A 19,888-nucleotide genomic window follows, 5' to 3' on the forward strand; every position below is an offset into this window, starting at 1 on the left:
CATAACTCTTTAATTTGGGCTCTAGGATGTGAGACCATACAATCCGAGCAGCAATGAATGATTAAGAGTATTCCAAACTCCAAATAATCACCCAATAGTTGCGCATAAAAACACACCCCAAAAATCTTCAATAAATCCAAACCCATTTCGAATACATCACTTCCGAACTTCCAATTACATCATCTCGTGGCTTCAAAACTTCAAGATCACTTCGGTCTTCAAATCCGTGTAATATGAAAAATTCAAGTTCGAATTTCCATATAAAACTTCTCCCCCTTTTTATAATCGAAGTTTGATTATAAAACTCCAAAGGAAAAAGAATGTGCTCTATTCGGAATTTTTCGTGTCAAAACTCCCCCTTAACATGTGGCATAAACTTTGTGCTTCAATCCGGAAAACCCAAAAAATATTCAATTTTTATTGTCGTTCACGGATCGCCTTTGACAAAATTTCTCAAAAATGGGTAGAAATTGTCAATTTCAAAATTCTGCAGTGACCCGTTGCACCCAAAACAGCAAAATATGCAAAACTCTCCCCCTTTTTCAAAGCTGGGTATAAAGCGTCAATTTGCACAAACTGTAGGGGCCTGAAATGCACAATCTTCAATTTTCAGCAAAAAATAATTCTTTTTCGAATTTGGGTGAAAACTGCCAAAAATTCGAAGTTTCAGGGACTATCTTCGTAAATTCTACCCTTGTGCACCAAACATACGAAGATCATGCCCAAAAATGTGAAGGACCAAAAAAATTTCGAAGTTGGGCGAAAAGTGTCAAACATATGAAACTTGCTTTAATTTTCGAAGTGTCAAAAATTCGAAGGTTCAGGGCTGTTTTCGAAAATTATGCCATTTGAGTGCCAAACATACGAAGCATTCCCAAACATTCGAAGCCTTTTCTAAATTATCAACCATTCGAAATTATAAGGACCAGTTTCGAAAATTTGCCTTTCACTTCACCCCTTCGTAAACAATCAACAATTAACACCCTCAATTAACACCCTTCGTTCAATCAGAGACCCTTCGTATAAAGTCACAACACCTCTTCGTATCTTCACAATCCAAATAACCTTAGCTCCTTAAGTCACAAAAAAAACCTTCGTATATTCACGGGTTAATACCATAAAAGCCATAAGTTTTACACCATAATTCTAAATTAGCCCTAAATGGATTTTTTTGTGTCTAATTAGCCATTATGTATGTGTTGACTTTTGCCTCAAACCCTGTTAGCCGGTTTCCCCGGTTTCAGCCGGTTACCCCTTTACAAATAAGGGTTTTGCCGTTAGAAACCCATCTTCTTCCATCTCCTACTTCTACATTCTCCGACTTCTTCTTCCACGCATCTAACTTCTTCATGGCTAGTTCATCTACAGGGTCTACAGGGTCAATGACTTCAGGATTTCAAAATGTTAATGTCAATTTCAGGAACAGAAACAACCCCATGGTTTTGTGCCGTTGTGGTGTTGAGGCTAGCTTCTCAATTTCATGGACGGACAAGAATCCTGGAAGAAAATTTAGGGGATGCACCAACTACAAGGTATGTTCTTCACTCTTTGATCCAGTATAGAGTTTTGTTATGGGACTAAGGGCAAATTTGTCATAAAAATGTGTAGTATAAAGTTTTTGAATGGGACTAAGGGCAAATCTATCATAAAAATGTGCACATTTGTTCTTCACTCTTTGATCCAGTATAGAGTTTTGTTATGGGACTAAGGGCAAATTTGTCATAAAAATGTGCATTATAAAGTTTTGTTATGGGACTAAGGGCAAATTTGTCATAAAAATGTGCAGGATCCTTCCAGGTATTGTAAGTTCTTCATGTGGTTGGACCCACCTTTGCCTAGTGAAGATTACAAAAACCTCATGTACCAAATGCATTTAGCTCTGGTTGGGATGGTTGATGGCAATGCTCGGTTGGAACAGGTGAATGTGGATCAAAATAGGAGGCTGATGTTGATGATGAAGCTTATGTTTATCATGGTCATGCTATTTGCAGTGATGTTGGTAACAGGGACTGTATTGCTGGTGAGATTATAGGAAGTTAGGAAGTTAAGTTTAGTCTTTTTGTGAAGTTGTTGGTTAGGTGAAATTGTATTAGATGCTTATTTTGGCACAGTTGTAATAGCATCTGAAAACATTTTGATGGTTGTAATATGGATACCCTTGTAATACATAGTCCTACGGGACAATTAATATGAAAAGCATTAACCAGAAATTGACAATTTAGTATCCATTACAAACTGACATAGAAGTTTGAACTTACTACAAACCACAATCTTTATAAACATAATAGCCAAATACATACATGGAGGGTAACAATCAGAACCAAACTTCCAATTTTACAACAATGTTTACAAGCCAAAAGATGATTTCCAAAAATGACAATGTTACTAAAATTTACAGTCAAAAGATAACATGTTGTCAACAAATTGGAAGCTTGTTACCAAAAGATGCTTTCACAAAAAAGGGCTATCAAAAGATTTATGCCCAATTAACCCCCCGTCCATAACAACATCAGTCCAATGTAAGTGCTTTCTCAATTGTTGAACCACCTCCATCTGGATCATGCACTGCTTTTTTCAACTTAATCTTGATAATTCTTTCTGAGGGCTTCCTTTTTTTTACCAACGGATCTTGTGTTTCTTGACTGCTCTCTTCATCAACTATACTCTCAGCCAACATCTCCTTCCTCTCAGCCAACATCTCCTTCCTCTCTTTTGTCAACTGTGAATAAGAAATTAACATAAACATATTATCATATAATGTTCAAGAAAATTGTGTTAATAATTAAATTTATAACTACACACCTTATTAAAAGCTTCAACAATTTCCCTATGATCATATCCAGATGCCTGCAGATCTTTAATAGTTTCAAAATCTTCATGGTCAACACTTGCCACATTTTGACTTATACTACCATGCACAACCCCTATTCCCCCTACATATTTGATCTTACCTCCCCTCCTTGCCATCATCTTCATTCTCTTCAAAGGAGAAATTGACTGATCAACATCTATCATCTTACCTGCTTCTTTTGATGTGCCCTCAACAGCTTTCATCTTTCCCTCACTTGCTTCTTTTGATGTGTGATCAACAACTTTATTATGTCCTTCATTTACTTCTTTTGATGTGTCCTCAACAACTTTCTTCTTTCCCTTATCTACTTTCCTTGGTGTCTTTGCAATGTTCACAACTAAATTCCCTCCCCCATCTCCCTTTGGTCTACCATTTTTCCTTTTAGGGACAGGGTCACTTGGACCTTCTCCATTCTTACAAGACAGCTTATTATGACCAAGTTCCTTACATTTCCCACACCTAACAGTCCTGCTAACCTTTGCCTTTTGAGTAGGGAACTTAGAATCCTGACATTCTGAGGCATGTCTTCTTCTCTTTGTTTTTGGCCTTCCAGGCATTCTCCTAACAAGGGGTGGTAAGGGCTTCAAATATTCAGTACAGGGCCACATATTACTTCCATTAACAGGTAAGATGTTGTCCCTGTATGTCTCTATGAACTTGTCCTTATGGAACCAAAAGGAAATAAAATCAGTTGGATCTCTATGTGTGAAATTGATTGCAGCTTGAGCATGAACACATGGTAACCCTGATATCTCCCATAATCTGCATGAACAAGAATGAGCATCTAAATCCACCTTGTAAGCTGAATATCCATGCCTTGTCTCAAATAATGCCCCTCCACTTGGTATTACTATCCAGAACCTAAAATTATAAGTAATTAGTAATGTAAATGTATAGACTTAAGATCACAATTAAAATCAAATAAGCATACCTCATATGCTTTCCAAACTCCTTAATCTTCTCTAAGGTGTTTGGGCCATAGTTACCTTTCCATTGAGAAACTATAGCAGCTTGATGATAAACCCTATTCATCAAATAAATCCTGATTTCTTCAAGCATTGTTAGAATTGGTTTTTTTCTCATGTGAATGATCATCGAGTTAAAACACTCTGATATGCCATTCTCTATAGCCTCACAAGCATATCCATGAGAGAAAAATGCCCTACACCAAGAATGTGGTTTGTTTGACATCAGCCATTCATAACCACTGAGAGTTATGTCTTTGATTTTCTTCATTGTTGCTATAAAGTCCCCCTCCACAGTACTGTTGGCAGCTTCCCAAAATAGGTTCTTGAGCTCTAACCCAGTGTATTTCTTCCTGAAGTTTGCATAGATGTGCCTGGCATATTGTCTATGTTCAACATATGGAAGTAGTTCTGTAACAGCTTGTAGTAGACCCTGGCATTGAATAAACAAAATTATTATCAATGTATAATAATTAAACAAATTTATAGTATAATTTACCTTGTGCTGATCGGAAATAACCACAAGACCCCTACCACAGTCAAGGTCAAGATCAGAAACTAACAACTCAATAAACCAAGTCCAATTATCTTTGTTCTCTACATCGATCACTGCCCATGCTATTGGATATACATGATTGTCTGCATCTCTTCCAATAGCAGTCAAAAGTTCTCCCTTGATCTGACCCTTTAGGAAACAACCATCCAAACCTATCACACGTCTGCAACCCCTATTCCAACCATCCTTAAAAGCCTTTAAACACACATAAAACCTTTTGAAATAGTTCATGCCACTTGCATTAGAATCTACTCCCACCTTACAAGTGCTCCCTGGGTTAGACCTGAGGATTTCTGCAGCATAGTCCCATACCTTTGCATAATGTTCTTCTAACTTACCTTCTATCATCTCTCTTGCCTTTGTCCTAGCCCTGTGACATTGCCCCTTGGATACATTTACTGAAAACATCCTAAGTACATCTTCCTTCATCTCAGTTAATGTCATCTTTGGCTTCATAACAATATCCTTCAAGTAATGTTTGGCCAACCAGTTACAACTAACCAAAGTTCCAAAATTAAAATTTCTGGCACATAGATGTATGTCACATATAGATTTAATCTGAAATGTTCGTTCATTATACTTCCAAGCAGCATAAACTCTAAAGGGACATGGGTCTTTTTTATATATTTTCCCATACCTAGCAATCACTCTATGCCTATCACTCTTCATAAACCACAACTGATATCCATTAGCTACCGCATAGTTAGTTAATGCAAACCTGAGTTGAGCAGGGGACTCGTAACACTCTCCCACTACCGGCTTCATTTGTTTCCAATGTATGTCTGGATCATGAACCCTGTACTCTACACCTACTTCACCGTCATTTTGATCATCAATATGATCATGTTCTGGATCCTTAACACCAACTTCATGATCATCATTTCCCATTCCATCAAGAGTCCTCCTTAGCATATTTTCATCACATAACATGTTAAGAAATGGGTCATCAGACAGGTTTGAGGTCGGTTTAAAGGTCTCTGGTGCAAAATCCAGGAAAGAGAAATCTATGAGATCATCATCAGAGTCCTCGTCCCTTACATAAACCTTTTCAGGCCCTTTCACCTTTTTAGTTCCAGATGATGAAGCCATCTGTTCAAAATGAAAAATTATACTTGTAAGTGACACTATCGAACTCGATTATGTAAGATAAGAACACACATACACATCAATTTCTTATTGGCACCCCACGTACCTTTCTACTTCAGTGATTATCAACTTCAAAATAGAAGCTTTTTTGCATGCAACAATGGTGTAATAAACCCTTTTCAAACCCTTCTTCTTCGTAAGACCAACTACAAGAAACCCTTTTTTTGATGCAAGACGTTTCTGTGAAAGGTGATATTAGGTGGTATACGAACTATCAAGTAGTATAGGAGAGTGGTGACCGGCTGCGTACCTTGACCGGCTGTTAACCGGATGATAACACGATTTTGAAACGGGGTCACAATTATTTAGGCTAATTAGACACAAAAAATCCATTTAGGGCTAATTTAGAATAACAATGTAAAACTTATGGCTTTTTTGGTATTAACCCTATATTCACCCCAAAACAAACACCCCTTCGAATCATTCACAAACACAGACTTCGTTAATCAACATCACTCGTTTCTTACAACTCTTCGTTCCTTACAGTTCATACCAAATCATCGATTAAAATCGATATAAACGACTCTAATACAGCAATCGACACCACTACAAAATTTCCCAGACTTCGTTTCTTTTTCAAACATCGACATCCCAAAGACTTCGATCGAACAAGTTTCAGTTCATCAACATCAATCTATCAAATACTGATTCCCAAGTCGTTCCAACTATGAGCCACAATACTTCGATTTTTCAATCACATAATTCATTAATGCGGCCATAACTCCAAAATTGAATCCTTCCAATTCTAAATCTGTATCAACTCAAAATCATCGATTTCCCATACTTTGTTTCTCAAAATCAATGAACGAACCAAATTCAAAACCTTCGATTATTCATCTCATTCCATTAACAGTTGAGTATTGAAAGAAACTCAACGCTTTGTTGGCAAAACCATCGACATTGAACACCGTCTTCAAAATCAATACCAAATCATCAACAGTAAACTTCCAAAAATTGATTAACCTAGTTGATATTAAGCAATAAACCAACACCGACCCTTCTTCCTTCATTACTCAGCAACGAGACTCAAATTCAAACATTCGATTTCAACAAATTCATACAACTTCTACTCATCTGTTCGAACTTCAGTCGATTTCAGTTCTAATTTCTCAAGAACAATAAATTTTGACTTTAAAAAGTCAACTCAAATAGAAACAGCATGCCTTCGATTTTAAGAGACTTATCAGTCGAGTATAGCTTCTAAATCACCAATCGATCTTATAATCAATATTCATAGATCGTTAAGAAATAAGAATCATGAGAAGAAAACAAGATGAGTAAGAATATGAAAAAGAACATGAATCAATTTTGAATTTCGGTTTTGTGAGTATTTTTCTTGAATCGAACTAGAAGATAGACAAACAGATCAAGAATAATCGAGATGTATGAACAAAAGAAAAATCGGAGCACCTTTTCACGAATTGGACTTTAGATGAATAGTATTGGAAATTTTTTATGGGCCAAAAAAAAAATCATGAACAGTAACACGATTCAAACAAATTTGGGCTTATAATGAGATTTGATCTTTGAATAAATCGGAAATGAACAGTATATCATTATTTTTTATTGGATTTGATCTTTTTAAAAAAAAATATTGAATCAACAATGGGGTTTTTCAAGAAAAATTTGATCCAATGAGTCAAATCGATCAAAATTCAAAAACGCTACACACGATTCAACACGATTAAGAAAAGATCATAGAGAGAGACTCACCAAAATTGATCAAATTGCAACAAAAATTTGCCAAACCAAGAATCGTTCTTCAAAAATCACCTTGATCTTGAAGACCCGCTCTGATACCAATTGTAGTGACAAAGAACATGGTTTGGCATGCGGAATTAAAGCTTGCACAATTGAACATGGTGATTTGGGTGTTTAAGAGATATATTGAATGTATATGGTGTTACAAAAAAGAACTAGATCTAGACTACATAATTAACACACACTTACACACTCACTTCTACATCTCTCAAAGCACACCTGTACAAGTGAACAAACCCACTATTTATAGAGGTGTTTACATGTCTCTCTCTCTCACTCTAACTACCAAATGGGTCTAAAGGCCAAAGCACCACATGCAAGTGGGTTTTACAAAAGTCAAACATTTACAAAGTCATGAATGAAGAACTTTGCACCCCAACAAGGGTGACTGGTGAGGCGGAAATGAGGGTATAAGACCCCTTAAATAGGCCCCAACCTCGGGGATTTAGGGTTTCACCACACATCACCAACTCGGCGAGTCGGCTCTCTGACTCGTTGAGTCAGCTCATTAAATCCTGAGGTTAAAACGACTCCACTCGACGAGTTGGGCTCACAACTCGTCGAGTCACTCAAAAATTCTCAAAAATAAATACATAAATAATATACCTGGGAGCCCAGATGTTACAATTCTCCCCCACTAGAATCGGAATTCGCCCTCGAAGTCATGCTCTGGAAATAACTCCGGATACTGCTTGCGCATCTCGTACTTCGGCTCCTACGTCCACTCGGATCCCTTCCGATGTTTCCATTGGACCTGAAACAAGGGCGCCACCTTGTTTCTCAACACCTCCACCTTTCGGTCTAAAATCACTATCGGCCTCTCAATGTAATTCAGGCTTGCATCCACCTAAATGTTCTCTAGGGATACCACTGCTGTCTCATCGGCTACACAGTTCCTCAACTGAGACACATGGAAGGTGTTATGGATCTGGCTCAACTCTGCTGGTAGCTCTAATCGGTAGGCTACTCTACCTACTATGGTGATCACCATGAAAGGAACAATGTATCGGGGCCCCAGCTTGCCCCGTTTCCTGAATCGGATCACCTGTGACATCCCCAAAATCTCGGCCAGAAAAGAACGATTTTCATTTATGCTTTTAAAATAATTTCAGAGTAAATCCTTTTGATTTGAAAGAGTTTCAGAATTTGTTCCTAAAAACAAAGTATGATAAAATAATATTTATCAAAGCATTTCATCAAGAAATGTATTTTCATTATATAATCAAAACTCGGGATGTCATGTTCCGATACAGACCATAAAGCATAAACGATAACATTACAAGTCGTTCAACAAATATATACATATACGGACTTGTAAATAAAACAACTTGATGATTCATCCATCTTATGACCTTGTGCCACTTCCTGTAATACAAATAAAACTGAGTGGGTCAGGCTTGGGAGCCTGGTGAGCATATAGGGTTTTCAACCCACAATAAATATTTATATTTATGTAACACCCCGTTCTTTAAGTGTTTAATTATGAGCCCCTGAGATTTTAGAGGAAGGGTAATTCTGGTCCTTTTTCGGGAAATGGATTCTATCCAAGAAGGTTTCGGGCTGGTGTATGTGTTAGAAGCATTTGGGCTTCCGTCACCCCCATATGAATGTAAAGTTATTTGGGAGCGGGTTTAGATTAGAGGAGTTGTGGTGTTTCGAAGTTGATCATTGTTGTATCTCTTTGTGGAATAAGAAGGAAATGGTCCCATGCATGCATGTTTTTAATTTTGAAGTCTGGCTGGGTATGCCCAGCGTAATTTGGTGAATGATGCGAGTTGGCCGGGTGAGTACGCCCAACGTAATAGAGGTACGCCCAACGTACTCTCAGAAACTCCAAACCCTAATTTAGGGTCAGCCACTATATAAGGAACATGTTGGTTCACCCCTTAGCCTCCTTATACTCATCCTTAACCTCAGAAAACCCTAGAAGACTCGTATTCCTCCATTGTTGGGTGTGTTTGACCTTGGAAAACTCTTTTTGGCAAAGGAAAGGCTTGAAGGAGAAAAGAGAAGTTGTCAAAGAAGAAGAAGAACGTGTAGGGCTTGTAGATTGAAGAGATACCACCCTTTGGAGCTTGTTTGAGGTATAAAGCTTCTTGCTTGACCTTCATATTGCATAGATCTATGTATTTTGAAGCTTTGTCACCATTCTTGTCCAAAAGTCCTCACCTTGTGGCATATTTCGATTTGGTCAAGATTATCTATCCTTTCAGACCTTTGGAGAGGTCTTGAGTGATAAAAATGAGGTTCCAAGGGCTGTAGTTGTTCCATGTATGAGATATATAGGTCTTAATGGATTAATACCTTGGATTAAGAGTTTAAGGACGTCCCAAGTGATAAAGTCTGAGACTTTATGAATTCTAATCATATTTGACCTATGGATTTGAAGTTTGGGCTTAAGAGCTTAAGCCATTAAGAGGTTAGAAAGATTTAATGGATCTCGTAGTTACGCCCCGCGTAACCTTCGAGTACGCCCCGCGTAGCGGGCCAGTACCCCGTTTTCTGTTGGTGATCATTGCAGTACGCCCAGCGTACTCCTCCTGTGGACTTTTATTTTGGGCCTTTTGAGTTTGGGTCATTTGTGGGTTGTTGGTGTTTGGGCCAAGTCTGGAAATTATGAATAGAGTATTTTGGGCCCAATTAATGTTATGGACATTGGATCTAGGCCCATTTGGTGAGGTGGGCCTAATTTAGTAAATTGGGCCAATGTTGGACTTTGTGTGAGATTTGGACTTTGGTCTTGGCCCGATAAGTGGAAGTATGTTTGACCTAATGCTTATGCTTGTTATGTTGGTTAGTTCGGGATTTGCAGTGAGTTGGTGGTTCGAGAGTCTGCTTCTTCAGTTTAGAGTATCGGCATTCGCGAGGTGAGTTATCCTCACTATATCGACAGGGTCTAAGGCACCAAGGCCGGCCCTTTATTGGATTGAGATTCGGATATGGTTGTTATGTTATTGCTTGATATGTCAGCATCCTGGTAGCTAGGATGGTATATGCTAGAGACCTGGTTAAGGTCGATTTCCCGATATGTAGAGTGATGCTATGCTAGTGACCGGTTAGGTCGGTATCCTGGTTAGGGTAATGATATGTTATGTGATCTGCTTGATTGGTTTGTGGACTATGAACTGTTATATGATTGTATGTTATGTGCACATGGTTGTTTGGACTGGAGTTGGGTTGAGGTGGTTCCTGCTTTGTGTTGTAGGCCAAGATACCCAGGGCGGACCGGTTGTTCCGAAGGCCCAACGAGTGGTCCGGATAGGCTATAGGCCCTACGAGGGCGGACCAGACATGCCGAGGCTCGGAGAGTGGACCAGGCCGATTGAAGGCCCAATGCGGGCGGACCAGTCATACTGTAGACTTAGAGAGTGGACCAGGTGGGTTGAAGGCCCGGTGCGGGCGGACCAACCACACTGCAGACTCGAAGGACATGACTAGACACGGAGGGTGGACTGAAGGCCGATACGGCGGACTAGTCACACAGTAGACCGATATGCATGGTTGTTCTATGTTTTGTTATGTTATGTATGCTATTTATGTTATGGGCCAGAAGGCAATATGTTTTGGACCGGAAGGTCGTAGCCTGGAAGGGCGTATATGTGGTTGGTATTTTGGGGGTATCTCACTAAGCTTTCGGGCTTACAGTTGTGATTTAAATGTTTTTCAGGTTCTTCAGGAGACCGTGGCAAGGCGAAGGCGTGATCGTACCGCTCCTCGTGTTTATGTTTATGGCACGATTCTGGGAATACTCTGATAATAAATGTGTTGAAAACCTTTTTGTAATAACGTTATTAAAATGGATTGTTTTTTAAAAGTTTAAATTGTGTTGAAATTTTTGGTTGTTACAATTTAATTCCACCAACCAACAATAATCCAATTACCCATTCTCGTTATTCTCACTTTACATCCCTAAAACAACTAACATAAGGGACCTAGTCTTAGAATATTTCATCGGGGCGACAACACATGCATTCGGGGGTTTCCCGGCAATATATGTCAAATAAGGCAATCATGAGGGGGATGGAGTACAACGAATGAACACCCAAGTTCATTAACACCTACAGGTGGCGAACCTGCTAGCGTTCCACAAGACTATCTAGAAAAGTCTGTGGTCGTCATCTAAACTCTGCTAGATGACTGAATCAAAACAACATCGAGGCCTCTCATCTACTTATCACACAACTATCTACCCATGTTCTACCCAACATATTAGTAGATAAATATATATATTTTTATACATAGTTTAAAACCTGTATAGCATTCTCATTCAATACATATTCCAAATAACAGATGAGACACATACACATAACACGTATTTAATAGAGAATACATCATATCTATGAGATAGAAGAAAGTGAATATACATTCACGCATATAACAACAAAATATACACATAACACGTATTTCGTATAAAATACTTCATAATTATGTGTTAGAAGAAAGTAACTACACACTCACTTGATCAGAAGATGATCGGACAACACTATGGCTTGTAGAAGTAGTATTCTTCGGTAGATCTGGAAGATCTTCACAAAAAATCGGACTCCTCGCAGGCAGAGCTTTGGCTTAGGAATTGCACTTCTCGGGATCTTCGGGGCTTCAGAACTTGCATTGGGACTCGGGATTAATTCCGGGGCTTCGGGATACTTCTGGCATGCAAAACGATGCAAAACGGGAGAGAGAGAGAGAGAGAAGAGAAAAAGAGCAAAACTCTCGGCTGCCCTCGCAAGCCTTTTAAAGGATGTTGAGGCCTCGCATTACGCTGGGCGTAATGCTCTATGCAGGGCGTAATGCCTCGGAAACGTCACTGCATGCGTCATCGAAGCACTCGAGTCCGAGGCGGTGCATGCATCGGGGTACGCTCGGCGTAGTTCGGATCGGATCGATGACTCCCCCCCTCCTTCAGATAATATCGGGAATTAATAATTAAATTTTAATTTTAATTATTTAATAAACTTCGAAAATTTATATCTTCTTCATACGAACTTCGTTTTCGACGTTCTTTATATCCACGCGTAGGTGAGACTACGCTCTACAGCTTTCGTTTAGACTCTGTCGGCTAATTTTGAATTTTATTTTTATTATTTATTTTTAGTAGACCGGGACAGGAAAACTCCGTTATAAATTCATAACTTCTTCATCCGACATCCGTTTTCACCAATCTTTTCATAGTTTCACTACAATTAACGAGATCTTCAATACTCTGTTTCGGCTAAAAAACGCTCGGTCTCAAATCGAGTATTTGGGTTGCATACTGCTAAGTCGAAACTTCGAAAAATCGTAACTTTCTCATACGAAGTCAGATTTGGGTGTTCTTTTTACGCACGCTCTCGGTTTAACGAACTCTATGACTTTTGTTTAGATCACTAAGGCTGAATATCTCTCTAACGTAAATTTCACTTTTTACGTCATTCAACTTTGCCGGTTGTGTCACGAAACTTCGACAGGTCATAACTTCTTCGTTATAACTCGGATTTCGGCATTCTTTATATCTTCGGAATCCTTGTTTCAACCACTACATCTCTATGCAAAGATATCGGGATTATCCCACACTTCAAATTTGACGCTTATTTTATTCTTAATTCATTAAATTATAATAATTAAGAAAATAAACACATAATTCACATAATACTCAAATATTTCATCATTAATACTCCAAAAAGAGTTACAAGGGTTAACCTAGACTATTACATCAACGATAGTGCCTAGCCTAGAAACGTGGGCGTTACATCACCCCTTTCCAAGGGGATACCTTCAGGAGAAAAAATCTCCAACCTGGAGCTCTAGCTCGGATCGTCGGCGATCCGTGTAATTATTTTGGCGACTCTGGACTGTCAGAAACCTCTGCCTGACCTGTTAAATCTTCTTGGTCGTCTTCAACACTATCTCAGTGCCACCCCATTACTCATTGCCTTACTTCTCCCCAACAAATGGGAGTCCGGCACCTCCTCCCATAAAGAAGCTCAAAGAGAGGCATACCGATACTCGCATGATGGTTGTTGTTGTAAGAAAAATTAGCCAAGGGAAAATAAGTGTCCCAACTTCCTCTGAAGTCCATAACACATGCACGCAACATGTCCTCAAGCGTCTGAATCATCTACTCACTCTGCACATCTGTTTGTGGATGGTATGCAGTACTGAAATACAACCGGGTACCCAGCTCCTCATGAAATTTCTTGCAGAACCTAGAAGTAAAACACACATCTCGATCTGATACTATCGAGGTTGGCACTCCATGCCGTGACACCACCTATCGAACATAGATCTTGGCCAATTTCTCTGCAAACGAACTCTCGCTGATAGCGAGGAAATGAGCACTCTTCGTTAGCCGATCTACAATCACCCATATCACGTCTACTCCACGCATGGTCCTCGGAAGCTTGGTGATGAAATCCATGGTGATTTGTTCCCACTTCCACCAGGGAATCTCTAAAGGTTGTAACGGACCATGTGGACGTTGGTGCTCAGCCTTAACTCGGCAACAGGTCAAGTACCTCTTAACTACGCATGCCACATCCTTCGCCATGCAGGGCCACCAATAGTCTCTCTTCAGGTCCAAATACATCTTGGTGGCACCTGGATGGATTGAAAACTTCGATCTATGTGCCTCCTCCATTAGAATACGGCAAGCCCCATCGATATAAGGCACCCAAATCCGCTCATGGAAAGTCATAAGCCCATGACTGTCCGTCACAAACTCGAAAACTTGCCCAATCACACGCTCTCTCTTGAGGTTCTCCGATCTCGTAGTCTCCACCTGAGCCTCTCAGATGGTATCTAAGGCTGGAGTCATAACTGTCATCCTCATACACACGTCCTGGATCGGAGCGCTCTCGCTTCTGTCACTCAAGGCATCGGCTACCACATTAGCCTTTCCTGGGTGATATAAGATCTCACAGTCGTAGTCTTTCACTACATCCAACCATCTCCTATGTCTCATATTCAGGTTGGGCTGGTCAATCAGGTACTTCAAGCTCTTATGGTTCGTGTATATAGTACACCAAACACCATAAAGGTAGTGGTGCCAGATCTTGAGGGCGAACACCACCGCCCCTAACTCCAAATCATGGGTGGGATACCTCGTCTCATGAGGCTTCAGCTACCTCGACGTATATGCTATCACGTGACCCATCTGCATCAACACTGCACCTATCCCTGAAATAGACGCATCGCAATAGACTATGAAGTCCTCCACTCCCTCCGGAAGGTCCAACACCAGAGCTTCACACAATCTCTGGCGAAGGGTCTCAAATGATTCCTGCTGCTCAGGTCTCGAATGAGCTTCGCACAATCTCCCTTCCGAGTCAATCTGGTGAGAGGAACCGCAATCTTGGAGAAATCCTTGATAAATCTCGTATAGTATCCAACTAATCCCATAAAACTCCTAATCTCGGATGGGGATCTCGGCATATCCCATCGCATAACTGCCTTAAGTGTTGAGGCGTCCGGTCAGAGAAACTGGTTCGATTGGGATAGCCAAAACCGACCAAGTTGCGGTTCACCCATAGCTATTTGTCACAACTATAAATTTTTGTGCCTTGTAACTACAACACTTAAGTCAAATTATGAATCAAAGACATGAAAGCATGCATAATACTTACTCTATGACAACAATATTTCAATCAAACACTTCATACAAGCACTACAAATAGTTAACAAGCAATTGGAAACCCTAGAAGTTCTTGTTTAGGTCCATTTTGGACTAGGACTTCCTTATTGGGCCCAATGGACCAATAAGCTTCCAATTTGACTATATTGGGCTTAAAACTCTTTAATGGGCTCTAATTGGACCCACTTTCATTTATTTCAATATTTTGGGCCATATTGGGCCTAGAATGAAATAAATTAATTATATGAACCATTTTGGGCCATAATTAACCTAACTTAGCCCTAATAGGTCATAAAAAGTATAATTTGATTTAATTGAGTCAAACATCATCTAACTTAACTATAATATGGTCTTAGGGGCAAAAAGCCCAAAAATCTCCTCTTTCCCCTCTCCATTCTCGGCCCAAGCCCACAAAGAGGAAGAGTTGACTTTGTTGGGTGCCACCTCACAATTATTCAAGGGATTTCCATGCATTTCCAATATTTCCATGCAATACCCTCTTCTTCTCCCTCTCTCTCTTGCTCTCGGCCGATTCCAAGCACACACATACACATTTCACTCACTATTCTGTCAAGAAACTCTCTCATTTCTCCTCCATATTTTCGAGATCTAAGAAGAGTTCAAGGGCTTCTTCCATAAAAATAATCATCTAAGGTAAGAAATTTCTTAGATCCATAAGCTAGTTACTTCATTTCATCCAAAAAATCACCTCTTAATTCATTCAAACTCATGATCTAGCACCTAAGAAGCATCCAAGTTCGAGATCTTCCAAGGAAGGTTGCTAGGATCGAATTTCTTCTCATTTTTCTTTCCAAAACCGAAACCACACGCAAGGTGAGCTTCATATCCCCTCTTTTTCGGTTTTTATAAGTTTTGTGGGGGAGAATTCAAGCAAATGTGTAGATAAATGAGTAAATGTATGCCTTATGTGATTTTTATGCTTATATGTATGATCTTATGTGATTTGTGATGTTTATGTTAGCCAAAAGAAATAAGTATAACTTATACCATTTCACACTAATCAAGTTTAGAAAAATAGTTTAGTTGGTTAGAATGAACATTTTTGGACTCAAAATGCCAAAAATACAAAACTAAGGGGCCCAAAACGACAAAAGATAATTTCTAAAGTTTGAAATGAGTCTAAACAGTTTCTAGTATATATTTTCTGAATATCAACACTTTTGAAGGGTTAAAAATGTGAATTTTGAACATAATGGGCTAAAATGGGCTTTTCGGCCCAATAACTCCCCAATTTGTTAGATTTTTGAAATTTAGGGGTTGAAAATGCACATTTCTATAAAACAGGGGATTACAAGTATACTGAAACCATTTCAAAGGCCAAAAATGCTTTTCAAATTAAAAAGGGACTAAAAATGCGAAAATTTTCCATTTTGGGCCAAAATTGTAAAAGTTGAAAAAATGGGGGTTTCAACCAAGAAAATTTCATTTTTAAGGTACTTAAACTGTTTATCAAGTAAATCTGGGCTGAAAATGTCTTTTCAACAAGTTTTGATACTAAAGTGTCAAGAAAAATGGTTTAAGGACTAAAATGGAAATTCTTTTATATAAAGGGTTAAAAGTGTAAATTTTATCCAAGAAGGGGCATAAGAAGGAAAACTCTAATGTTTAAAACAATAAATCCCTTAAGATAAAATACGAGTACCACGGCTACCGGCGAAACGTAATAGCAAATACACTTTCAACACCAATATATCGTTGCCAAACGAATTGATTCGGTCTCGAATCAATAACGAATCAAAAATCAATAAACAATAGTACTTAAATACACACGCGAAAATTTACGAGAAGTCAATATTCAATCTTTGGGCTTGGAAGTTTCAAATCGTGCTTGTTGGGCCTAGCTAACCCAATGACATGATCTTTAGGCCCGAAGGGAACGCGCTTACATGTTATTGGGCCTTCTATGACCTAATTCCATGTAAAACGACTTTCAATAGCTTTATTGTGCTATTGGTCCCCAAGGGCCCATTGGTACTGCTAGCAAAGTCGAGAAGTCAAATGCGATTCGGGCCTAGTGCCTTTCGCATTCACGATAGCCTTGAACGACTTATGGAAATAACGAGGGCTTCATACTCTCTTTTCTCCTCAGTTGTGGGGCTAAGAGAAGTCAGGGTGGTTAGATTAAGTGAGTTTTACGGACGACGCCAAAAGGATCGTTTGTAATCGGTAGTTATAAACTAGTTATTTTCATTAATGCGTGATTATAACGACTCACAACCCATAATTAATCCAATGTCACCTGGAATTATCGGAAACAAACGTCGTATCGGTATAACAATAAATAAGACATGTAATTTGATGTACTAGGAAAACATCGGGTTTTCCTAGGGAATTCAACACTCTCACCTATGTGATGCATACAAAGTCTAACAATTATTCACGTTTACAGAAATCAACAAGCATACTTACGGATCTTCACACTTTTTCTTATATACAATACTCTTTTCAGAAAATATCGGATTTTTGGGTGGTTTTCAAAATAATACAAATCATTAACTTTCAAACATTACTTATGAACTCACCAACATTTCATATGTTGACGTTTTTCCAAAATACTTGTATTCTCAGGTAACAGGTAAGTCGAAGAAAATGTATCCAGTGATATCATGATGTTTTGTTTAATTAATATCGAACGGTTTATGTTTTGGAAATGTAATGTTTTAAAACAATGTACTGAATGTAAACAATATCGGTTGTAATATTTCAATGCATGGTGATGAATGATGTTATGATTCATGTATAATCATTGTGATGGTATTCAACTAAGTCACAATAGCCCTCAGATGTTTCCGCTGTCTGGTTTGGGGTGTGACACTATTTGTCATACCCGTTTTTCTTAGGGGCTTTCTGGTTTATGATGAATGCATGGATGCCCCACCGCTAAGAGAACGTATGCACGCCAGACTGGGTAGAGGAGTTGAAGTAGTATTTGAAAGCCCAAAACTGAGGAAGCGTGCCCAAAGCTCGACAAGCCATCTCAAAACCAACTATTTTGTTGACGACATTCATATTCACACTGATATGTAGACCATATTCATATCTCCATTCCTCTCTCCTTCTACGTTCATCACATCTACCATTTATGGTCATTGTGTTTCTGGTATCCCTCTCACTCTCTCGATATCTCTCTTAATTGTGTGTATTTCTATGTTTCCGATTTTGTTAGGTTTAATTCTGATTTTTTTTTCTTTTTAAGTGGCTGTGAATCTCTATGATTTGTCTTTTGACAGTGAGTTTATTTGTTTTATGTTAGTTCCTCTTGTAATTTATTCTTCAATCAGATAAGGAAATCCATTGTAAATGCTTTCAAATTTATTATCTTCAGGCTAGAGGGAGCGGTAACACTCTTACCATATCACCTTTTTGAGTGCCACATTATTTTTTTTGTCTTAGCATTTCATATATAGTGGTAACACTACTAGCATTTCATGTTTTTTTTTTATTTTCTTTTTCAAATTTAATTAAATTATATTTTTTTAATACACAAATATTTAATATTACATATATTCTTTTTTTTTAATACACAAGCATTATTCTATTTTTTAAAATACAAACACTTACTATTAAAATAAAAAAAAAGGTTACACTAATTTAAAATATAATACTAAATAAAAAGGTTTCTATTTTTGGATATCAAGTTGTTTAAACTTTGGGATAAAAAATACCAAATTACTGAAACTTTAAGGACCATATATGTAAGTTCTTTATCTTTCTTCCCCAATTCTCTGTTTAAACCGCACTAAATTTTAGAACAAAAATCAAAGCTTCGACACCTCCCAACATCCAAAAACGGAGGGATTTTTTTTTATGAATTTGTCAAATGTGAAGTGGGATCCGCTAGCACCAATCACTGCAATCCAAACCCTCTCTCTCTCCTCTCGCTATACTCCTAGCGACTCATCGGTAGCAAGCCCGTAGCACATGCTAGGGGGTGGTGTGCAACGTGCTTAGCGAGCACTTGGCGAGCATTCATAGCAGCCGACTCCCTCCAGCCTAAATAGTTCCTTAAGCTATCAGACTTGTTATGTATCAATTTAAGAACGTGGTCTATGTTTAGGTCACATACAAAAGCTAGCTCAAACTATTATGATTTGGGTAACCAAAATTTCCCTATTTTGGTATAAATGAAAATCATATTCTCTTGCAAAATATCATTTTCATTGGATACATTACCTGTGTATGTAGTTCTACACTTTGTAAACTAAACTGTTTCTGGAAATCTATTTTGGTGGTTATTGATTGTTTTATTGTTTTTGTCAACTGATGCTTTTATAGATTATGTTATTAACATGTCATTATTCTGAAAACTCTTGTTTCCTCTCTGTTTAGACCAACATAACTTTAAATTATCCAGAGCAATTCCCTTTGCTCAACTTTAGATTAAGTTATTGCTTATTTTAACAACCCCAACTGAGTTTTCTATACCATTTTCATTATACATTTGTGCTATTTTCAGGATTTTTTTTTCTTTTATCGCAGCATATGGAAAAGTCTTGTATGAATATAGTTCGTAGGACAAAGAACCCACGATTTGAGTTGGGTGTGAATGAATTCCACAATTTTGCATAACATGATAGAGAAGTGTTTTCAAAAGTTCCATGTCCTTGCAAAATATGCAATAATTTTCAACATCATAACCAAACAACTTTATTTTCACATTTGATGCAAATGGGAATTGTAGTTAGTTATGTTAGGTGGATATATCATGGTAAGTCATATGATGCGTCCGATGATGATATATCAGTTGATGAAGTTGATGAGGCTAGTGATGACTTAAATGATGATGACCTTGATGAGATGTTAAATAACATAGGCCAATGTAAGTGGTGTGATAATTTGCAAGCTAGTGGTGATTCTTCATGTACCTTAGACAAGGATTTTGAAGCCCTCCAAAGATTAATGGATGAATCACACCATGAACTTTATGAAGGATGTCAAATGAAGACCATGGTTTGAACCCATAAGCATTTTTCGTAACT

General features: G+C 38.3%; 2 protein-coding genes across 2 annotated transcripts in view; one reads left to right on the top strand and one right to left on the bottom strand.

Moving 5' to 3' along the window:
- LOC145030628 (uncharacterized) overlaps nucleotides 1-19,888 on the bottom strand; it is a 176,408-nt gene that overhangs the window by 118,993 nt on the left and 37,527 nt on the right. The window lies entirely within an intron of this gene.
- On the top strand, nucleotides 1,308-2,155 carry LOC145028742 (uncharacterized). Its single transcript, XM_078977494.1, has 3 exons — nucleotides 1,308-1,532; nucleotides 1,787-1,918; nucleotides 1,992-2,155. Exons 1-3 carry the CDS (start codon nucleotides 1,350-1,352, stop codon nucleotides 1,992-1,994), a joined length of 318 nt encoding a protein of 105 aa, XP_078833620.1. The 5' UTR covers nucleotides 1,308-1,349; the 3' UTR covers nucleotides 1,995-2,155.

The sequence above is a fragment of the Lactuca saligna genome, chromosome 2 (genome assembly GCF_052625555.1).
Source record: "Lactuca saligna cultivar CGN05327 chromosome 2, ASM5262555v1, whole genome shotgun sequence".
In the NCBI taxonomy this organism is placed as follows: Eukaryota; Viridiplantae; Streptophyta; class Magnoliopsida; order Asterales; family Asteraceae; genus Lactuca; species Lactuca saligna.

What these genes read in the sequence shown, in the direction of transcription:
- LOC145028742 (XM_078977494.1), top strand. Translation starts at nt 1,350, where the DNA reads ATGGCTAGTTCATCTACAGGGTCTACAGGGTCAATGACTTCAGGATTT. An exon ending in GGGGATGCACCAACTACAAG is followed by an intron (nt 1,533 to 1,786) that starts GTATGTTCTTCA and finishes AAAAATGTGCAG; the next exon opens with GATCCTTCCAGGTATTGTAA.